Here is a 23,648-nt window from a genome sequence, read left to right on the forward strand (position 1 = left end):
TAATTTAAAAAAAAAAATTTTAAATAAAAAATCTGATTATAAAAAATATCTTCTTTTTTTAGTTTCATCCAATCAACCACTGATAATTATCTCTTCCACAACTATCAAAACATTTATCAAATATAGTGGAATAATTATATCCATATAAGATTGATCACAATAAAACATGTACTTTAAAAGTACACAACAATTAGTTAGTTCATTGTGAATGTGTTATATATCTATTATTTCTGTTACAATTACTGTACGTTCCTTTGGTTTTATATTATACTATTTACTTATTAAATAAAAAATTTCTACTAAAATTAATGAAATTATTAATATTATGTTTTTACTAATATATTTTTTTAACTAACTACATATTTAATAATGTATGTATTGTATTTCTTGTTTAATAATTCTTTTATGTAAATAACATTATATATATAATGAAATCAAGTTAACTTTTCCAAGTCTATCAATAAACGTTTCAATCTATGAAAATAAAGTATTATGACCTCCAAGAGAAAATTTCAAAATAATTAACATTCTTTCTTTCTATATAATGTAAAGTTTTCTTGATAACGCTATTTACATAATCTACAACTGTAAAATAAATACTAAATGTGCATATTTTATATTACGTTAAATTATAAAATAAAATGAAAGTATTATACTGTTATTAAAATGATTATTTATTATTAATTTATTATAATCTAAATAAAAGTTACAAGAAAAAAATTTTATATGTTAAAAATATTACTACTCAAAAAATTAAAGAAACAAGAAATCTAATAAATTGGAATTGTTATTATTGTTATGGCATTTCTTATTATTTACAGTTAAGTAGACCCTGATTTCACTAGCTTAGTGGTGAAGTATGTTACAAATAGAATGGCCTGATAATGTGTCTACTGGTCAAATGAAAATCCTTATTTAAATTATGAAGAGAGAACTTTTTATTATGTACCTGAAATTCATATTTGGTGTGGGGTAGAAAAAAGGAGTGTCGGGATCTTATTTCTTTGATGAAGTGTAACAGATGATTTGTATCTTGAGATTTTATTATTGCTGAACCACTAAAAAAAATCCTCTTTGACATCCAGTCAACCCTAAGACGGGCAGCAACAGATGGAGCACTTCCTCACTATATTCTTCATTAGACTACTTCAATCAAAGTTTACCTGAACAGATAGTAAGCCAAGGTATAATTAAATGGCCACATAGTTCATGTGATTTGACTTCTTTATATTTTTCATTCTAGTATCAAACACATTTGGTATTTCATCTGGATTTTAATTTGAATGGTCAGAATCACTTTGACTGCCTGATTGAAAACAGAGTTGATTTTATAGAGGGATAAAATTTTGTTGGAAAAATTATTTTTTCGCATTATTTTTTTGACAAAAGGTATAACAACACTGAACCAAATAAAAAACCCATAATATCAAAATTATTTAATAGAAATAAACTTCCACATTTGATTCACAAAAAGACCTACATTATATCTGCCTGACCATGATGTGTTATCCTTCACAAATGAATTACTTTAAAAAAAATAAAATAATGAGAATAGTGCTTCTTTATAACTTTACAAATTATTTATCTATACTCTAATGAATTAAAATTATTACATATATCATGATTAAATTAAGACAAAAATAATATTAATTAATTACTGTAAGAAGTTTGAACAATAAGACAAAATTATATTAATTTAGATCACTATAAAATTTAGTACTTTTTCTTCCGTCATTGGACTATTTAATTACGCTACATTATTTAAACACACTGGCTAGCAGTAAAATTTAAAAATAAATGAAATATAAACTACCAAAACACAGTAAGATAAGTTAAACTTATCATATTAATTCCAAGAATCTATTTCGTAGGATCCTGCATCTTCAGTTTAATATAATTATCAAATTTGATAACATATTTATTCATAATTTGTTTAAATCTTTTCTTTTTGAAATTTATTATGGATAAATATGCAAATTCTGCTGTCCAGTAATGGAATGATATAATATTTAAAACTTATTTTCCTTTGTTCTATTTGTCATTATTGCCAATCATAAGATTGAATTTTTATTACATTTTTAATTAAATTATCATCTTCAAATGTGATTTGGTGGTTTATCATTTTATATTTTTGTTTATATTTATAAATGTAATATTTTTTGAGTAAATACATTTTTTTATCATTATTAAAACTTGCAAAATCACTTTATTTTTGCAAACATTCAAACAAATGGTGAGCAGCTACATTAGATATACCTTTTTTTTAAGCTATGTTACATTTTTTGTTTTTAATTTTGTATATTCTCTTTTCTCATTATTTTTTTAAATATTTTATAATGTAATTATTTGGTTTATACACTTTTTTATATTTATTTTTAGTACATACATTAATAATTTGTTCTATTACTTTGAAACAATTTTTTTCTACAATTCTGTCATCAAAACCATTAAATATTTATAATTACTTTATTTCATCTATTTCTTTTATGAGTTTATTTTTATTGTTTTTTGTATAATTAATAGCTCTAAATATCATTTTTATATTCATATTAATTTTTTGTTACTATGGGTGATCAGAATTTAAATGTATTGTAATATATTTGTTGTGGGTTTTCTACAAACCAATATTTCTATTACAATGTTTATGTTTATTTCTATTTCAATATCTAAAAGTGTATATTTTTAATACTGAAAATGTGAACTGAAAATCAATTCTTAGAATTAATATGTTAAGTTTAATATCTATTTACTGTTTTTGTGGTTTATATTTCATTTAATATTAAATTTAAATATTACCAACATACATACTACATTGAGAGTACTCTGTTTTTTAATTTTGTCTTTAAAAGATAAAAAGAAATACCCAAAAGTATAGAAAAATGAGATATAGATTTTTTTAACAAGTTTTAATGTAATTAAAAATTAATTTTTACAATATTTCACACATTTTTAAGGAACAGAAAATATTTAAACTCATGTTCTTATAAAACCTAAGTGATGTAATGACGTAAGAATATTTATTAGCTTTTATATATACGTTGATGAATTATGTAATATACGTTACTGAAATTTTTTAATATGTATTAAAAAAACAATTTCCTGTTAGGTTAAGACTGGGATAAACTAGTAAATTTCATTATCTGTGCCACAATATTAACAATCGAGAAATTGTCATTTTACTACTGACATTAAAATGTTAACCACAATTAAAACCTCTCCAATATGGGTTTATAATTTATCAGTAACAACTGTTCCACTGAATTAATGATATATAATAAAATACAAATACAGGGTCATTCACGGGAACCGATGTTTTTAAAATGGGTTGTATTCAGGCGTTCGTGGTGGGAGGGGCACGTGGCTGGTGTCTGACGTTTCCTTTGTTTATAGCACTTACATTTTAGTCGTTGAGATGGAGCCGTGGACGCTAGACCAACGCCTGTAAGCGTATGACAGTTTTGTGCGAAATGACGAATCCGTAACTGCTGTTCAGTGAGATTTCCGCCATCAGTTTAAATATCCATCATAATGCAAGTGTCCCTTCTTGTAAGACAACATTGGGATGGGTAAACAACCTTCGAACAAGTGGTTCAATATTGAAGAAAAAACCACCGGGTCCCCGACGAACTGCTAGCACTCCGGAGAACATCGAACGAGTAAGGGACGCCATTGTCAGAAGCCCACGCCGCTCTATTCAGAGGCATTCAGCAGCGCTTCAAATGAACACAAGTACGGTAAGACGAATTCTGCATACAAACCTGCAATTCCTTCCTTACAAGATAGCCGTCGTGCAGCAGTTAAATGAGCAAGATTTCACGCAGCGATTACAATTTTGTCGACAAATGTTTACAGTTTTTGAAGAAATTGAAAATTTATTATTGTTAATGAGTAATGAAGCCCATTTTCATCTGAATGGCTTCATCAACAAACAGAATTGCTGGTATCGGCCAGAAAGAAACCCACATCGGCTTCACGAGAGACCACTTCATAGCCCAAAGGTGACTGTCTGGTGTGCAATAGGAAAGGTCGGTGTTATTGGACCATATTTTTTTAAAGAAAATGACGCTGCCGTAACTGTAACAACTGATCGTTACATTGCGATGTTGAATATGTTTTTCATCCCTAAGTTACGAAACCAGGGAATCGATTTTCAAAATGTGTTATTCCAGCAGGATGGAGCTACAGCGCACACAGCGAGGGCAACGATGGCTGTTCTCCGTAACTTGTTTCCAAGACAGATCATTTCCAGATTCGGCGATATTCCTTGGCCCCCTCGGTCCCCCGACTTGAGTAGTAATTTTTTTCTGTGGGGGTTTCTGAAATCGCGTACATTGGAGGACCTAAAGATCGCAATTCGTCATCGCGTCACCCAGATTGATGTAGACATGCTGCAAAGAATTGAGGCCAGTTACCGTGAAAGGCTACAACAATGTATTGCCCAAAATGGACATCACTTGCCGGACATAATTTTTCGTTCATAAGTAACAAATGCTTTGATTTAACAAGTGTTTCAGTACCAATAAAACGTTTTTAAAGTAAATATTCAATTTTTTTAAATCCGTGAATGACCCTGTATAAATAAACAATGAAAAAACTGTTACCACTGAAAAACTATTCTGATCAACTGTAATGACAGAAACAGACATTTGTGTTTTAATTTATTGTTTGACTCATTTAAGAAAAAAAATCTTTCTGACCTTATTAAAGGATCACTTAAATTCAAAAATTAAAAAACAATAAAATTTTCTGAATCAGAAAATAATAATGTCTATGAAGTCAAAAAGCAAAATGATGAGAAAGTCATTTAATCAAATATACAAATGTTAAAAGACAATAATAAAAATTAGGATATTGAGCATGGATAAGAAACTAAACAATGAAAAATTAAATTTGTATCACAACAAATAAAATATTTCAAACAAGTTATAAGCACAGAAAAGAGTAGAGCGTTTTCAACATGCAGTGCAAGTTACGCTCAAAATGTTTTATTCAGTCATGATGCAGATAAATTATAAACATTAACTTGTATCTGGATGTTTGTATAGCACTGTATATATTTTTGTTACAGATTTTTGACACTCGAATTCTAGTCAAATCGTAAACTGCTTAGAACGTAACATGGCATTTTTTTATTTAAGAAAGTAAGTTACGAAAATAGGTCCAGTAACAGATCATTCTGTATTTACAAAGAAATAAATTCGTGATATTGTATAAAATATAATGACAGAAAAATATGCTATTTATATCTCTTGCTTATGCTTACCTTATAGATATTGAGTTTTTAATTTAGTTATCTCTAAATAAAAAAATAGTTTTCAATAAAAAAAATTAGTTTAGATTATATACACTCAGAAACTTAATACTGTATTAAATACAAAAAAAAACAAAGAAATTCATATAAGTACATATATTTTTGTTTTAAATGTGAAACAAGAAAACTATTTGTTGAAAAATTACCCATCTATTACAGTAAATTTTAAACTAAATACTAGTCATAAAAATATCAGCAGGCTGTTATCAAACATATTATTCTGTCTTTATTTTAGAAAATAAAGTTACAGCAGAGGATATAGGAAAAGCATAATTATGTTTTGTTTTTAAATTTATTAATGATAAAAGCTTGACTCACTTCTTACTACATATTATTAATCAATTTGTGTAGAATTTATTAAAAATAACTTTTCTTAATAAATGTTTATTGCAACCAATTGAAAGGAATTTTCATTTAGTTATTATTGCAGGATACTTTATGCAAATCCACATATAGGTATTAATTACATATGATTTCAAATATATAAAAATCTTTAAGAACTGAATGACAAATTTTAAAAAAATTACCTAATTACCTAAGTTGGGGTTGCACAAGAAATAAAAATAGTCACTGGTAGCACCACAAAATTATTTTATTTTGATTATTAGTCGGTCACTACTGAAAGAAAACACACTGCGACAATGTTCACATTTGACCTACACAATACTACATCTTGACACCAACAACAATGATCATAACCTACACACATGCACGTGCGTGCATTCATGCACGCATGCACACACACTCCAAGAACACAACAATAACCTTGAAAATGTTCTCCAAATAAATAAAATTAATTTTTCCCTTTACAATTAAATGAGATTTTTTTAATCGATAAAAAAAACCATTTGCAATATTTAAATTTAAAGTTTACCAAGAACGGGTAAAGAAGTTTTACCCAGAGGTATTTTAGAATACCTCCACTTATATAGATCAGAATACCAATCGATCATCTCTTGGAAAAAACTTAGGATTACTGTAATTTTAATTTAAATATGACACAAGAAATCATCATTATTGAAATATAAACTACTTGGAGAATAAGAAGCTGTTCAATGATCAGAAATAATTTTATCATTAGTATCCAGAAAAATGGATGTAAAAACTTAAAAAAAATAGATGGCATTATTATTTATATTTTAAACATCAAACACAAATCAAATACACCACTTAATAACACAAATGTTAAAACAAATTTCTAAACAGATTTAAGAAAAGTATCTTAAATCCCAACGGCATTAAAAACAGCGCCATCTGTTATACCAAATGATGAAATTGGGCGATGTCTCTAAAAAGATTTAAATACATACTTCCATTACTGTTTTTTAGAAACCAAACTGCCATTTTAAATTTGTTAAAATTAATATTTATATTAATTATGTTAAAATTATGTTTTTTGTTAATTTTAATATTGTTAAAATTTGTAAAATATTTTGATAATTATTAGCACGATAAATATTGAAATTATTTATATACCGCTTCACAAAGTTCTACATTCTAACAATTAAAACAGCATTATACTATTTATTCAAAACCTTACCAGTATTTAGGTGAAAATACTGGTATAACATTTTTCATTAGCAAGCAAAAAATGAATACTTTGTAATTTTTAAATTATTCTTTATTAATTATTCATTGAATTTATGATTTTTTCTAACTTTAATGTTAATGTGAATACTTTATATTGGAATTTTACTTGTAAAAAAGCTTAACGATTACACACTAATTAAAATTTGGGTTAATAAATAAAGGATAATAAAAAAAAAAGAATTAAGTAAAAATAAATTTTATTTTATTATTTTAATATTAACTTATATCACACAACAATAAACAACAAAAGTAAAGATTTCTACTCTTTTATTGAAAAATATTTACCAAATATAATTTAAAAAATAATAATTTTGTAAATAAAAAAAAAAAATCTATTTTAAAAAAAGTTCAATTTCATGTTTAAATTGACCCTAGCTGTAATGAGCAAAACTATTCTAAAACAATATAGTAACTAATAATTATTATTCTATTTTATTTAAATATTTAATAAATATAAATGTGTATAATATCTGAGCTTTTGCTGTTTTGGTACATGTATCTTTAAATATAAGACAAAAAAAATTTAAATACATTAAAAATAAATAACCCGCTTAACTAATACGTAAACCTTTATATTATAAAATATTTAAATATATATATTTAACTAAAATATTATATTTTACACCAACAATTTTATTATTATTACATTGCATTAGAAATTTAAATTACAAAAAAGTAAGTTAAAACACCAGCCTTGATTTCTTATAATATACATAACGAATAATTAATTTAGTTTTTAACTAAAAATAATATTACTATGTAATCTAAACTAAAAAAACTATTACTAATCAAACTTTTTTATATAAATTTTTGTTGGTTTTTAATTTATGAAAAAATAAGAAAAACAATACAAATTTAATTTGTAATGTTTTTGTTTTTTAAGCCATCAACTTTGATACAAAACTGTTCATCGATTGAAATATTTAAATAGAAAAAATAATTATCATAATTTACAATTAGATTTTCCATAGAAAATTTATAATGATTTTTTACCGATACTCAGGAATTAAGTTTTATAGATAAAATTTAAGCTCTTAATTTTTAATATTAATGTTTCAAATCTATAGTATTTGGTTAACTTTTATGTTAAATTAAAACTTTTTTGTCACAAAGTACAGTAAAATTCTCATAATCTGGCATATTCACAACCTTCCTGGATTACTGAAGCATATGGTAAAAGAAAAGGAAAATGTTTATTTCAATAATTCGGCAATCCATCATCTCATTTTTTGTGAGAATAATATGGTTTGAATAACCTTTTAACCTTTGTTTAGCTAATAACTGTTTAGCTTTTTTTATAATAAATTCAATTGTGGAGAACTGGAATTTTTGGAGTTATGGTTGAACCCTTACAATCTACAAATCTATTTAATTTGTCAACAGCAACATCCCAACCAATACTGGTTGAAGTAACTTCCTTACAACTCTCTACTTCTTTTGCCTTAGTTGATTTAACTCCTAGAGTTCACAACTTTCTGTCACAAAACTTTTGTTGATATGAAGCATATTGCCGTTGTAATAGTACAACATGATAGTAGTACAGGATATGTTTGATAAACCACTGGATACAGAGTTACTAGAATTTTACTGTATTATGTTAATATTTTTAATATTTCAAAGGAATTTTATGTTTATTCAAATATATTTTTTTAAATGAATCTTATTAACTTCTGCATGTGTCATCGTAATTTGTTTTTTCCGTTATACACATTTAACATGTAAAAACTAAATAATAACCATTAAATTTCTTTTAAAACCATAGTAAAAATGTTATTAGCTAATTTTTTTTTTTTAATACGCAATACCTAAACGTACACAATTTTTTGCATGTAGGTGATTGTTGAGTTATGAAATTTTTCAAGCTTAAACCAGGAATTGTAAGCAGAACTGTGTGCTATATTAACGGCCATTCAAACTGTGCTATTCAGGTAACTGAATTGTAATTTTTTATTTTCTTATTTTTTTCTATTTTTTTAATATAATAATTACATAAGCTCAAAGCCTGGGCACAGGAATATGTAGTGAAAACTTTATATTTTACAAAGATAAACTTGAATGAGATTTAAACTAAGGAACTACTAGACAAACGGCCAAAATAATATCACTCAATCAGTTGTTTCTGACATCAACCACCTTCTTGTAATTTTTTTATTATTTTCTCTTTATAGTAAGTACACCATATAAGTATTTACTAAAAATAAATAATTAGGAACTACCTTTCCTTAAGATTTCTTAGTTTTGCTATTTTTAGAATGTAAAAGTGATAAGACAAGCTAAACAAAAGTTTTAATTAATAAGTTCTGATTCTTAATGTTTGTAATCAAGAAATTGCTAAGATAGTTCCAGTTTCTGTTTATAATCATTATTATTTTTACTCAGCGTAAAAGTAAAAAATTAAATAACTTCTACAAAATAACCAAATAAAGGACATTCTAGTCTGCTACTAAAATTAGAAAACAAAATAATATGATAAATTAAAAAATTTACACTTAATATCTAAAACAGTATAATATTAATTTAAAAATATTAACCCTTCGTACGCTTTAAGCGGAATATATCGCTTGGCCCATTTAGCTACGTAATAAAGTAGTTTTAGATCGTCAAATAGCTTTTAGGGCGCAGTTAATGTTATTTTAAAGTTTCGTTGCCATGCTAACTTTTTTCAATGCACCAAAGCCATAAATGAGTCGCACAATTACGTATTTTTATTCTCTTTTGTTTTGCTGCGCGCGCATCTGATAGTTCTGATAGCGCTCTAGGCAGAAATATCCACAGCAATCTTTAGAAACGTGATTCCACTTCTACCGATAATATGCACATGTTTAACTGTTTTCAGATGTTATGTTATTTATTATTTTTTCTGATTAATAACGTAATAAATTGTGTGTTATGTACAATATTCGTTTTTAGTTTTCTGCTTTTTTTCTGTTTACATATTTGTGTTGATTGTTTTATTTTTCAACTATGGCGAATCCTGACGATTCAGACTTTGATGATTTTGTTATTGGTGCGATGGATGCTACATTTTCAAGTGCAATCGCAAACGATAAGAAAAACAATTAACTTAAAGAAATTAAAATAAAAAAAAAATGAAATTAAGTGTTAGAGCAAATTTCATAATTTTATACCAAGCGTACGAAGGGTTAACATTGACATAATACATTAATATTTTAGATTCACAACTCATGGAATAATGTAACAACCACTTGACCAATCAATTTTCATAAATTTATGATTGTAAGTTTTCAAAATTTAGCATTATGTATAAATGCAAGTTATTTAATGTGCACAGAAGACAATAAAACTGTCATAGGAACCTCACAGTGTCAATGTAAGACATATACATACTGTTAAAAACCCATACTCCAAACAATATATATGAATGGTTAAAGCTTAATTTAAAATCACACACACACACACACACACACACACACACACACACACACACACACACACACACACACACACACACACACACACACACACACACACACACACACACACACACACACACACACACACACACACACACACACACACACACACACACACACACACACACACACACACACACACACACACACACACACACACACACACACACACACACACACACACACACACACACACACACACACACACACACACAGTGGTAAATTGATTAAATTAGAAATACAAACATACAAGTGTTATGACCAAAAGGTTATAAAAATTTGAGTTGTTTTTAATAATTAGAAATTTAAAAAAATCTGTTAAAATCCTAAATAAAAAAGTTTAACTATGTTCAAAATATTAAATAAAAATTGAAAACAAATGAATTGAAATATAGAAACATTATAATCCCAGGAAATTATTTTTGTAAAATCTTTCATCAAATTCAAAAGTTGCATCTTTATATTATTACATAATAAAGCGTAAGATTAGGATTAAAAAAACGTTTAATCATCAACAAAAATAATTTCAGAAAGAGCTCAAACAATACATTTAAAAAGTTTAGAAGTATACCTTTTTGTAATACTAAATAAAAAATTTAACGATGACACAATAAAAGAAATATTTCATTAAATTACAACAGGGTAATAATTATGTGACATTTAATCCAAGTTACTGAAAAACAAAAGCCACAATTTCAGTGATTACTGGATTATAAAAAAAATATTCAAATTTATGATTTTAATATATAATAATAAAATAGCTAATAAAAATTACTTTATTATTAATTTTAAATTGAACTGATTAACAGTTTATAATATTTTATAAGGAAATAATGAATTAAAACTTTTACAATCAGTTCTCCTATAACACAGCAACTGTAACATCACCATGACAATAAAACTGAACTATTGTGAATAAAATTAACTTATAACATTAATCAACAATTGAATCCTTTTTCAGGACCTACTCTAACAGTTTATGAGTTTTTAACATTTATGAAATACGATTATTTTATTTACAAAACAAAATGTAAGCACACCATAGTCAGTTAATATTAAAAATATAATAAATTGTTTAATCATTTAGCAAAATAAAATTTTACTAATTTTAAGTTAACGGGTACATAAAAATAATTTAACTTCAAATAAATATTACATTAAGTAACATATTATCCCTTCATGCTATTAAAATAAACTAAGCGTCACGTAACAGAAATACTTTAAAGATAGTTTTAAAAAATTGTGATAATATAAAAAATTCTACCACTTTAGCAAAAAATATTTAAAAAAACTTCTTCTCAGCAATATACTGCAATAAATTAGTTTATACTTTGACTATAATTTGAATTACACACTTAAATAGTATAAAATCATACAATACAATACATCAATGCGATCACCACGCACGTATGTATTAAGTACTCAGTGTTAATGGCAACTCTGGACTGACTGCTTACTGAAGATGACATTATACAACAGAAAAAAAATTATAAACTTAAATCAGATTATCTAAAAACTGCAATTTGTGAAATAGAAAGTAAAAAAACTAGTAGTAATAAATACTACCTATATTTCCAACTATGAAGCGTGTAATTTTAACACTAATAGTGCATTCATTACTAGGAAAACAAAAAAAAGTATTAATAATATTAAGACTTAACAAATATAAAAGGAACACTTATAATTTCTGAAAAGTGAGACAAATAGAACCCCAGAAAGCTTTTAAGAAAAAGGAATTACATTATCACAGGAGAACTGAATGTACATTCATGATAAATAAATAAAAGCGTATATTACAAAGCATTTATTTCATAAAACTTAAACTATACAATTACAAAAGAAAGTATAATGGAAGAGAAAATACTACTTGAAGAAAAAAAATCTGAGTCCATTTTTATGTTGATAATTATCAAAACATTAATAATAATTTTTAAAAAACAAATATGAATTCTATTAATTAATATTAGCTATATACAATTTACTATACAAACATCAGTGAATCCCGAGTCTCAGTAAGTATTAAGGATCAGAGCATGCAGGGTATAAATATTGTTATTATTACAAAAAAATATATATATGGTACTGAATTTATAACAGTAATAATAAAGTATTAGAAATGGAATGGTGTGTGGTCATGGTGATGGATAATTAGTGTTATTAGAAGTACATCTGAGATTTAGTAGAGGATGAAGTAGGATGCGTTTGTCAGAAGGTTATTTCTTGCGGTGAACATTCTCCAACTGACATACGATACATTGCCATTTCTGTAATGCCATGATAGTGTACAAAAGCCGCTGCTATTACAAGTACATGGAAGATTTGATGACTCTGAAACTAAAAAAAAATACAAAATGATACACATTATAAAAAAATAATTTATAAAACAGCAGAACTTTTCTACATTATAAACAACATTATGAGCTAATGGCAATGTAACTTTTATTACTTAATGTAATTTTCATTTTAAGTAAAAATTTTTTAGCCGCATTTCAAATGCAAATTTATGTATGTTTGCATCTCACCAGTTGTGATTAACACATTCTTCTGATTATTTTGATGCATAAAATCTTCATTTTTAATGACTGAACGAACATTAGTTATACCCAAATAATTAAGACATTCTAAGACCAAACTCAAGTCAATCAAAGAACAAAAGTAATAAAATTACATGCAAGAAAATAAAACCATAACTGGTGTTACGCAATGATATTATTTTTAACTTACAATAAATGGGCATACTCGTTCTTCTTTATATGTACCATATTTAAAAAATTGGACTTTGGATAATTAATATTTTGGTAATCACTTTTTCAAGACACTGATACTTAATGCACTGCTATGAACCCAGTCTGAAATCACATACATTGTGGAAGTATACTTCACTGGTAGAAGCTGCATTATCCCAGCACTAAGTTAATTCTGACATTTCCAGAAACATAAGGCACCATTCCCAAATAAGGTATATTTGCTAAACGCTTTAAGTAAATTCTATGAGAAGGACATTTCCAACAACAAAATTATCCCCTGGAAGACTTCAAATACAATGTAATTTAAAAAAATTGAACATTTGATGAATGCTACCAAATAAAATTCACACTAGTCTATCTATCAATCGGCCCATCAACTTAACATTAAACCAGTGTTCACAGGATTTTAAAAATGACGTGCAACCATTTTCTTATAAGGTGCATTCAGTGCAGTAATTGTTTCTGGCAGATGTGGTTCATCAAGTACTGGGAGTTTATCATTTTCACCTACCTGGTTATATCAATAAACACGACTGTTTTGGGAAAAAGATAATCTGCAAGCCTAACATGAGAAGGGTATTAATACAAGGTCATAATGTGGTGCAACATGTTACTTTTTTAATTAAAAAAGAACGCACTAAGACTAAAATGGGTAATAGAAAAATATAGCTAACTATCATGGTTAAAAGTGAGCATTATTTTATTTCATTTACACTACTGTGGGTTGATCTATGATGAAACTATTGTATTAAAATTTAATGAGCTGGTTCATACAATCAGACTGTTTTTGCTGTATTTCCTGTATGTTCTTACAGCACAGCATTAATAGATATAAACAATCTATTTATAATGCCTTATATAACACGTTTGTGTTAAACTTAAATTTTTTTTTTAAACTTTTCTTTTATATCAAAAAATTTTTTAGATTTTTTAATGAAATTTTACACTTTTGTAAACTGTTTAAAAACCATTTAAGAAAATTACATGGTGTTTAGACCTATTAAAATAAACCATGTAAAATGTATTTTACATAAAATCATAATGTTCAGTTTTTGGTCAAGGTCGCACACACAATGTTGTTTGAGATGACACCATTTTAATAAATTTACCACGAAACCTAAAAGAATTCCAAGCAGCTGATTTTACGCAATCCTCTTGGTAGTTTGTTACATGAGTTAGCGACTAACTTATTCATTTTTGCTTATAAAATTATATTTTATAAGTATAAACTTTACAAAATATGAAATATTCACTTATATTAAACAAAAATGAATCAAAATTTCTGCTCACAAGTATAATTTCTAACACAACAATGATATTTAGTCATCGTTTGAAGACATTCATTTTCATCTGTTTTTAAAAAAAATGGCAGATGTTGAAAGTGTAGTGTCAGTTAGGAGGACAAGAAAGTTCATGTAATCACGTGACATTAAACGATAAATCTGCATCTGTTACTCTGAGTTATAAGCTTTATAGTAAACAAGTTTGAATTTCTTTAATGGTTTTATGTATTGCTTCTTTATCGACTTCATTGTGATGTAACAGAAGGCAACCATTTTAAGTTTGCAATATTAACCTTTGTATTAAACATTTTGTTTGTTCATGTGGATTGTGCGTTTGATGACTGTCATGTTCAGTTTTGATAGTATATCTACAGACTTATGAATTATTTTATGTTGTGTATTAGGTATTCTTTTTATTTCATTTCATTGTAATAGAAAAATGTTATGTTATATGTTTGACAAAATACATTCTTAGAGCTGTCTCCATGAATTAAGTTTACTTAAAAGTTAAATTATATATAACATTGAAGAGATTATATATTTAATGTAAGTTACAATATTACAAAATTCAATTTTTGTGAAGTTAATCAATAAATCACTAACAAGAACACAATGAATTTTTTACATTGCAATTGTACTATTTTTTTTTTTTTGTTCCTGGATATTCTATTCAGTTTATTTTCTCATGATTCTTTTTGTCCTGTAATCACTACCCAATCCAGACCATCAGATCCTCTCAGAACACAGATCAAATTTAAAATAATTCAATAAAATTTACAAAGGGTACAGAGGATAGCAATTAAAATATACTTTCAACTGATTTTTCTGATACCAGAGGACACAACAAACTGTTAAAAATACATGTAAATTTTTCATAACTTTTTAAATAATGATAATACATGGCACAAGAACAATGAACTGATAAAAAAGCTGACAATTGGGAATTCCAGCCTTTTTTGGGGGTGTCATTCTCATCCAACACCTGAGTAACACATATAGTCAGATCCATCTAATGTTGAATAACTCAAGCTAAAACAAAAAGTGTTCTCTATTTCAGGTAATGAATTTTTATTTTAACTTTATAGCAACTGTCTTTTCTTAGAATGTTTTTTGACATCATTCATAAAAAGAAATGTTTTTTCATAAATTTCAAAAGAAACTTTTTATTCATAAAAGATATATTTTTAGACAATACAACACTGATGGAGAATGAGAAAACTTATAAACTTAAAAAAAATAGTTTAATATGTGTCAGTGACCACACCAAAGAGTGTGGTTAGTCATATTGTCATATGACTGATGTGGTGTATTGTCATTTTGTTTCAGTTTTTTCTGGCAAATTGCCAGACAACTTTTAAATTCATTCCTTTTTTTTTGGTGGATCAATATCTTACTTTTATAATTTTATTAAATCTCCAGAAGGGTAGGAAAAGAATGGCAGACTAGAAGACATCAGCTATTATTCATAAAATATGAAATGCTTTCCGTAGTTCACTAAACAATAAAATGCAATAATGATGTACATAAAAATTAAAATTACATTCTTACCCAGATATCACATTTTCCAGGGAAAAATCTCTCTGGTACTCTTAATGCATAGAACATGGCGCCTATTATATAAAGACATCCCATAAGTACAAGCCAACCTAATGATGCTTGAGAAATGGCATTCAGCCAACCTTCTGCCAGTGCATAATGAACTGCTGGTACAACTCCACTAAGACCAAATACGGTGAAAACAGCTGTAAAAAAAAATAATAAAAGTAAACATGCAAAAAATATATATTACACATAATATTTTATATTATCCAATTATTCAAGCAGTAAAAATTTAAGGAAAATATTTTTACTACATTAAAGATTATGTTTCCAGAGGTATTTCCATTATCATTATTATTTAATAAGAAATGGTAAATTTTTAAAGTATCAAAGTCAAATATTAAAGTTTAAAATAGCAGCATTAATTTGTAAAAGTTTATATGTAACTGAATAAAATTATCAATATTTACTGCAAACATAATTATTAAAGTTTATTATCCCTTCTTCACTAATTTAAACAAAACATCCTGTTTACAGTTAAAACTGTGAATTCGTTTGTTTATGTTTATTCAAAAATTTGTTTAAATATATTTTTCTAGTTTGTCATTCATTAATATTATTTAACCAAAATTTCCTTATTCCCTCATATATTATTTATGGTGTGCATTTTTATGAGATCCTCAGGTATTTTATAAAAACTTTATGTAAATGTTTTTTCTGTTTTTATTTTTGTACACCCACACATTCCAAAAATCTTGCTGTACATGACCAACAAGTTTTGCCTTTCCCTATGTAAATGTCTTTTCCTATTTGCATCGTTCACATTCTGTTATATAACCATATTTATTAATCAATCATATTATTATTAATTTTCAAAATACTCAACAGCATGACAGCTCAATTTAAATATCAAACTAGATATTTTTATTATTTTTTTCTATTTTCTTACAAAGTTGTTATTTTACCACTGTATACATTTTGAACAACTTTTACTGTTCATTTTTACTTCATTGTACGAAGTAAAGGAAGCACTGTGACCGCAAAAAATTTCGGATTTCAGATTTCAACAGAAATATCCATTTTGACTAGTTTCAGCGTGGTATCTGTAAATACATATGTATGCATGTATGTACTTACGCAGGTATGTATCTCATAACACAAAGAAGATTAGCTGTAGGATGTTGACATTATGGATTTAGAACTGTTGAAACATCTACTTACGCACCTCCTCTTTAGATTGCAATCGATTGAACCAAAATTGTCTAAAAAAAGCCCAAAATCCAAAAAATTTGGATTTTGCACTTTTTTAACTGCAGTAATAAGCCCTCATTGAGAGCTTTTCAATGATATATCATAAGTGGTACTTACTTTCATTGGTTCCAAAGTTACAGCGAAATGAAATTTTAATTTATAAAATATTTGGATCGATTCAAATCACACTTCTCATTTTCTTAACATTTTTTAAAATTTAAATATTGATTTATTAATAATTATTAACCTTTGATTGTAAAAAAATGTATGATAAAAACTCAAAAATAAGAACAAAAAAAAATTAGGAAAAAATATCAGAAGTTATTAAAAGAAATAAAATTTTAGTACTTTTCATTGTAAAAAAATGTGTATATGTAATTTAACAGACTTACAAGGAAGTCCATGTGGTGTCCACATCAATTTTTCTTTCTTTATCTACTACATTTCTCTCCCATTGTATTTACTTTTAAAAAATAAAATAAATTTATACATACATAAATCCTTACAATCTTTTAAAGATTAAGGAGTTTTCCATGAAATGAACATTTACACGTAAATAATTAAGTGTACCTCATCCAGAAAGATGATATTTTCATAAATATACAGTGATTAATTTTTTTTTTAAATAACAGTACTTTAATCAAACTTGAAAATTTGTATTATAATATAATGATATCTAATTTTATTATCACAATAAATAATCTGATTTTTATGACAATATGTTGCTGACAAAATATTTTTTAAATAAAAAATCTAGACTTCAATAAGCAAGTTAATTTATTCAGTACATTCTTACCAACTTCTGTTATTATTTACTGATCTATCAAATAGTAGAAATGGTTGAAATATAAAAAAAAGTACAGAAATCTTACCAGCTCTTAAAGGTCGTAGACTAGGTTCACTAAACCGATCCCATAGTGACACAACCATAGCAGAGATTCCTAAAGTAATCACAGCGCTCAGATATATTAATTTTGACTGAAAATGGCAATAGAAGCCATAATAAAGCCATGGTACAAATGATCCAGTAATCAGTAATGCAATCCCACAGTAATCGAGTCTACAACATAAAAACAGTAATTCGTTTATTTTTATTTAAATCTTTTTTTTATCTTAGGATTTGTTTACATTTTGTAAAAATTTATGTAAAAGCCTTCTTTTAGATTTTTTTGGCAATAGGATTAAAGCAATATTATTTAGAAACTTCAGTGTACAAACACAGATTTTAGCACTTTTATTAATTATTTTTTTTACAGAAGTTCAAAGCTAATAGAAGAGAAAACATAAATATAAAAATAAAATATAAATAAATAAAGTAAAATACATATATAAAACATAATTAATTAAATAAAATATAAAAATATAAAGAAAATAGGGAGAAAAATATACAGCACAAACCTGTTCTATTAGTTGAGAAAAATTATTACGTTGCATGTGAACTGACATTTTTATGTTAAACTGACATAATGAGACAGACAACAGTGCCAAATGTATCTTTATTAATACTGATAGCCCTCAAACCAACAAAATTAGTAACTGTAAGAGAGTTGATTTCTTTTCCCTATAAACACTAAAAATACTGCCTTGAATGCAGTCAGAATTATAGTTTTTGAATGGGCTTATATATAATATAAGTACATTATAATTTATCTGTTTCATCTTTGATAAGTTAGGGTAACTGATACCACCTATAACAACCCCTTCTTTTAGCTACTTGGTAAAGATCCTTTTTGAAATCATTCCTACTCAATTTCCAAATTGTATTCCTCCATTCTAGTACAACTTAAACTCATCTCTGCTCTCACTTTTTTTTATCTCAGTCAACTTGTAATATAAAAAAAGCCAAACATAAAGGAAAGAAATAGAAAGAGACTGTTCATTCAAGATCTCTCTCAAGATTTTAATAAAAAAACATGAGTTAATCACAAGAGTTATACAGTGATCTAAACTGTAATGTAGAAGTACTGTAATTCTTGATTGAAGTAAAGACTCACAAAAACAGAACAGATGAGTACAGGCTTTTGGAGACACTGACTGCAATGGTAACATCATCATATGAAGCGACATCCCAAAACCAAATGAGCTAAATTTAAACACATTGGACCTCATAAGACACCCTGATCCAGTTGGACAGAAAATTATCAAGGAGAGTCCAATTTTTTATGACTGGATGGACCATTCCAGGGGCTTAGTTATTCTACGGGTTCTTTTATGAATAAAATCATGTTAAGTTTGTTGTCAGTTCACAGAGATTGTAAAACACATTATTCTGGAAAACCCGTTTAATTAATTAAAATTAATTTGAGGATGCTTCAATTGATGATCTGCCAACAATTTGCAACTTAAGTTTCTCACCAAAACTATAAAATTTTCATTCTATATAAAAAATTTCTTTCGTCTAACCAGTCCAAGAAAAAATGTCAGGTGGTTATTTTTGAAAATGTCACACAGTAGGTCTGAGAACTTCCAGAACTAAATTTTGATACAAGTAGCACCATCTCCCAGACAACCAAGGAACTATGTAGCACGATGTCTGATGAATGTTTGTACAAATTTCCATCATGTTTTGTCACTCCAGTCTCAAGTTATATTTGGCCGTGCACGTTGTGTTCATGTGACACCTTGTGCAAGGTTGCAACATGGAACAGAGAAGTGCAATAAAATTTAGTGTTCGACTTCAAACGTTTTTCATTGAAACTTACTTTATGATACAGTAAACATTCAGTGACGAAACTGCATCCATACTACAACATACACATGGTGGAAGCGGTTTAAAGACAGTAACTGTTCACAACCAAAACGTTGCGAAAGTGCACGCGCTCTGCCCGATCAACGTCATCTTAGCCTTTGGGCCATAACAAAAGAGCTAAACATTGGTAAAAATGTGGTATGTACAATTCTAACAGGAAAAATGAACCGCCAAAAGGTGTGCTCTTGTTTAGTTCCACACTTCTTGACCAAAAATCAGAAACAGGTGCGTCTTTCTTGGCGTGAAACTGCCGATAAGTAACCTGAATTTTTTGCAAACAATTAAAACTGGGAATGAAAGCTGGTGCTTTATGTATGATCTGCAAACAAACCGTCAATCCACTGAGAGTGAAAACGATGTTGATTACATTCTTTGACTCAAAGGGCCTGATTCATCATGAATTTGTCCGAACTGGTCAAACCGTAAATTCTAAATTCTATTTGGAAATAATGAAACGCCTGATGTGTGCATTTATCAAATCTGGCCCAAGTACCAGGATCCAGGCAGTTGGAATATATTACACGACAATGCCATGGCCCATATGGTAACAGTTTTAACACGTTATTTATTATGCTGCAAATCAAATCACTCTTATCCCAGCCATCCTATTTACCCGAGTTGGCTCCAGCATACTATTTTCTGTTCCTGAAACTCAAGTTGAAGATGAAAGGCCGCTTTTTCACTGACATTCTGGCCATCCAAAGGGCTTGCACCAAGCAGCTGAAGGGATCCCATTAAATGATTTCTCCAGAGATTCGATGGGCTCTACTGGCGCTGCAACAAGTATATAATTATAGAACAGCTCTATATAGAGGGCTGATATGATAAATTTGTTTATCTTTAAATCTTTATTTTTATTTAATTTAGTTTGGGAATATTCAAACGTACTGGGTATGTTACTATAAATTTTTATCTAATAGACCAAACAAGAAGTACAGGACACTGGAGTATTATATATATTTTCTTATAGAACAGTTGTACACAATATAAAAGTTGCTAAAATATCAACTGAAGCAAAATAAATAAATTAAGTTATTACAATAAATGTTTTATATATATAAAATTATGAACATTCTACTAAAAACTCTTCTTAAAAATTTATTGGATCCAGCTTTTCCATTGAAAAATGAGTTTTAGCTACAATTTATACTTATAATTTTTTCTGGCTTTAACAACTTTTCTTTGTCAGCTTGAAAATTGTATTTTTTTCTTTTATTTTATATTTTATTTTTTTCGATTATGATACTTTTGTACTTTATTTAACAAGAAAAATGGTACAGATGAAATCATAGGAGAAAAATGCAAACCCTATATGGGAATTAAACCCAAGATCAACTGATCTAGCAACCAGCATCTAATCGGTACAAAGACTAACTGGGCGGTAAATGTTATTACCGCCCAGTTAGTCTGTAATTATATAAAAAATTATTAAAATATTATCCATTATGAATGAATGATTTTTTTAAATAAAATAACAATTTTTTTAATAATAAACATTTGAACATAGCTTAATTACTTACTTGCTGAATATTTTTCCAACATTTTCTGAATGACAATGCACAGTATGGAAGGCAAATGATAAACCTAAACAAACAATAGCTCCGGCAAAATATGCAGCAAATACTAGCTTTTCTTGAAGTTTAACCTCTTCTGAAGGACGAGTAAGGAAATATATAGCTACTCCAATGAATGCAACACAACCTATGAAAAAATTATCATTAATTCAATAGTTTAATATTTGTTTTGATTGCAACTACCTAAATCAGTTTTACAAATAATTAGTTGAACAAATTACGTCAATTTTTCTTTTTGGTGACAATCAAATGATAGTTACATAATTATATAAAGTTAGACTGCTTTAATATCTTAATTATTAGTTAATCAGTCACAAAAAATGTTCATATCAATTAGCACAAATAACAATCAATATGTGTTCGTTTTTTCATCTCTATTTATTTCTAAAAAAAGTTGAATTTTATACATAAAAGCAACCTTTATTACTAGTGTAGTTAATTTTACTTTATTGCAAAAAAAATTTACTGCCAATTGCTTTCATAACAAACAATAACAACTGCACTTAGCAAAAAAATAGCTGTATTTAGATTAACAAAAGAAAATACTAAAAAAGTTTATCTGCTGCTACTGATTATTTAAAAAATAATCATAAAGTAACATTTTATACACCAAATAAAAGCATTTTCTTTTCTATATTATTTAATTAAGAATTCATATAAATGGTGTCCCCCCTTTTTTATGAATAAAAATTAAATGCTAAAGTATTTTGACAGAATAATTGCAAATGATGTAGTTATTTGTTGAAAAAATATGACTTGAAAATATAAATTTTAATATTATATTTGACAATTTTCATAACATTTAAGTCATGGCAGACCTTTTAAAAAAAAATTACATCTATCTCCAAGTATTTCATTGAAATAATTTTTCCAAATTTCTCAGAGAAATAAACTGTTAAAAATTCTAATTAGAATTTATAGTAATCCACAAAATTTCTAAAAATAATATTATGGATGTAGCTGAAAACAGCCAAGATAACATATATATTTGCCTTAGCCCTTTCTTATCTGTCTTGAATTTTCCAAGCAAAAATAGCCCAGCAGAAGCTGGGCTAAAGGTTCTCCCCCAAAATATTTAACGAAAATTGGTAGATATTGTATAAAATTTCTGTTTAAATATTCAAACATCCAATTCCAACCTAAAACTTATCACTGGCACAATTACTTCTAAACAAACAAAAGAAAAATAATTTTCCGCCAAAGTAAAATTTTATTAAACCCAAGGTAGCTGACTCTAGAATATAACATTTTTTCTACTTTTTTTTTTTTTTAATAACACTGTTAAACATAATTTTTGTTTCCTAAAATGCGATCCGTGATTTTAATCTGTTTTTTGATGCTGAAAATAAATATGAAGTCAGAATTTTTCAATCGCCCACCATTTTTGAAAAATTATTTAATTTTATAAATAAAGGATTTTTTCATTTTTCAACATATAGTTAGCATTTTAAGTTCCTATATTATAGTTTGTTAGCTCATTTTTTATTGTTTAACTTTGTTGACATAATTTTTAAGCTATAAATAAACAATACTAGATAAAGAATTAAATCACATCAGTGTCACAATTTTTTTTTTTTTTTAATCTCTGGATCCAGAGGTGAATGATGTATAGCGTGTGTGAAAATGCCATGCCTGACTGGGATTCGAACCTGGGACCTCCGGGTGAAAGGCCAACATGCTACCACCACTCACGCCATGGAGGCCAGCATAGTCACATATTATGACATCATATCTAATACTGAAGAGTGAGATCTCATAGACAAGATTAATCATGTCTGTGCAAGTCAAAACATGTAGCTGAAAACACAGCTGTATTGTTTGTATTAAGTACTGGATTTAGGAATGAATTAATTTTGTTCAGTCTTATTGCTGTCTTAAGTTTGTTAACAGTGCAGTGTCATAATGCCTCAAAATTGTGTAAATGATGTGGATGCTTTTTATGTATGTGGTGAGTTTACCATAAAATCAGATGGAAAAAACATTACACCTTTAATTAAAAAAGCATATCATTTGTACTTTCAGTGTAAAATTGGTGATCAGGATAAGACATGGGCTCCTCATATAGTAAGCACTAATTGTTTTGTATATTTAAGAGGATGACTGAAAGGTACATGGAAGGCTTCGCCATTTGGTGTACCTATATGGTTTGGCATGAACCAAAGGATCATGT

The 23,648-nt window shown here is 27.2% G+C and overlaps 1 protein-coding gene across 3 annotated transcripts in view; it reads right to left on the reverse strand.

Moving 5' to 3' along the window:
• Positions 1-1,421: 1,421 nt before the first annotated feature.
• The window catches only part of AdipoR (adiponectin receptor), an 88,152-nt gene continuing 65,925 nt past the window's right edge, over positions 1,422-23,648 (reverse strand). For all 3 annotated transcript variants that reach the window (XM_075374123.1, XM_075374122.1, XM_075374124.1), the window contains 4 exons: positions 21,425-21,605; positions 18,028-18,215; positions 15,914-16,107; positions 1,422-12,669 (listed from right to left, as the gene is read on the reverse strand). In XM_075374123.1, coding sequence (XP_075230238.1) covers positions 12,541-12,669; positions 15,914-16,107; positions 18,028-18,215; positions 21,425-21,605 — 692 coding nt within the window. In that variant the 3' untranslated portion in view covers positions 1,422-12,540. The remainder of the gene's footprint in view (positions 12,670-15,913; positions 16,108-18,027; positions 18,216-21,424; positions 21,606-23,648) is intronic.

The sequence above is a fragment of the Lycorma delicatula genome, chromosome 8 (assembly GCF_047948215.1).
Source record: "Lycorma delicatula isolate Av1 chromosome 8, ASM4794821v1, whole genome shotgun sequence".
NCBI classification, from domain to species: Eukaryota; Metazoa; Arthropoda; class Insecta; order Hemiptera; family Fulgoridae; genus Lycorma; species Lycorma delicatula.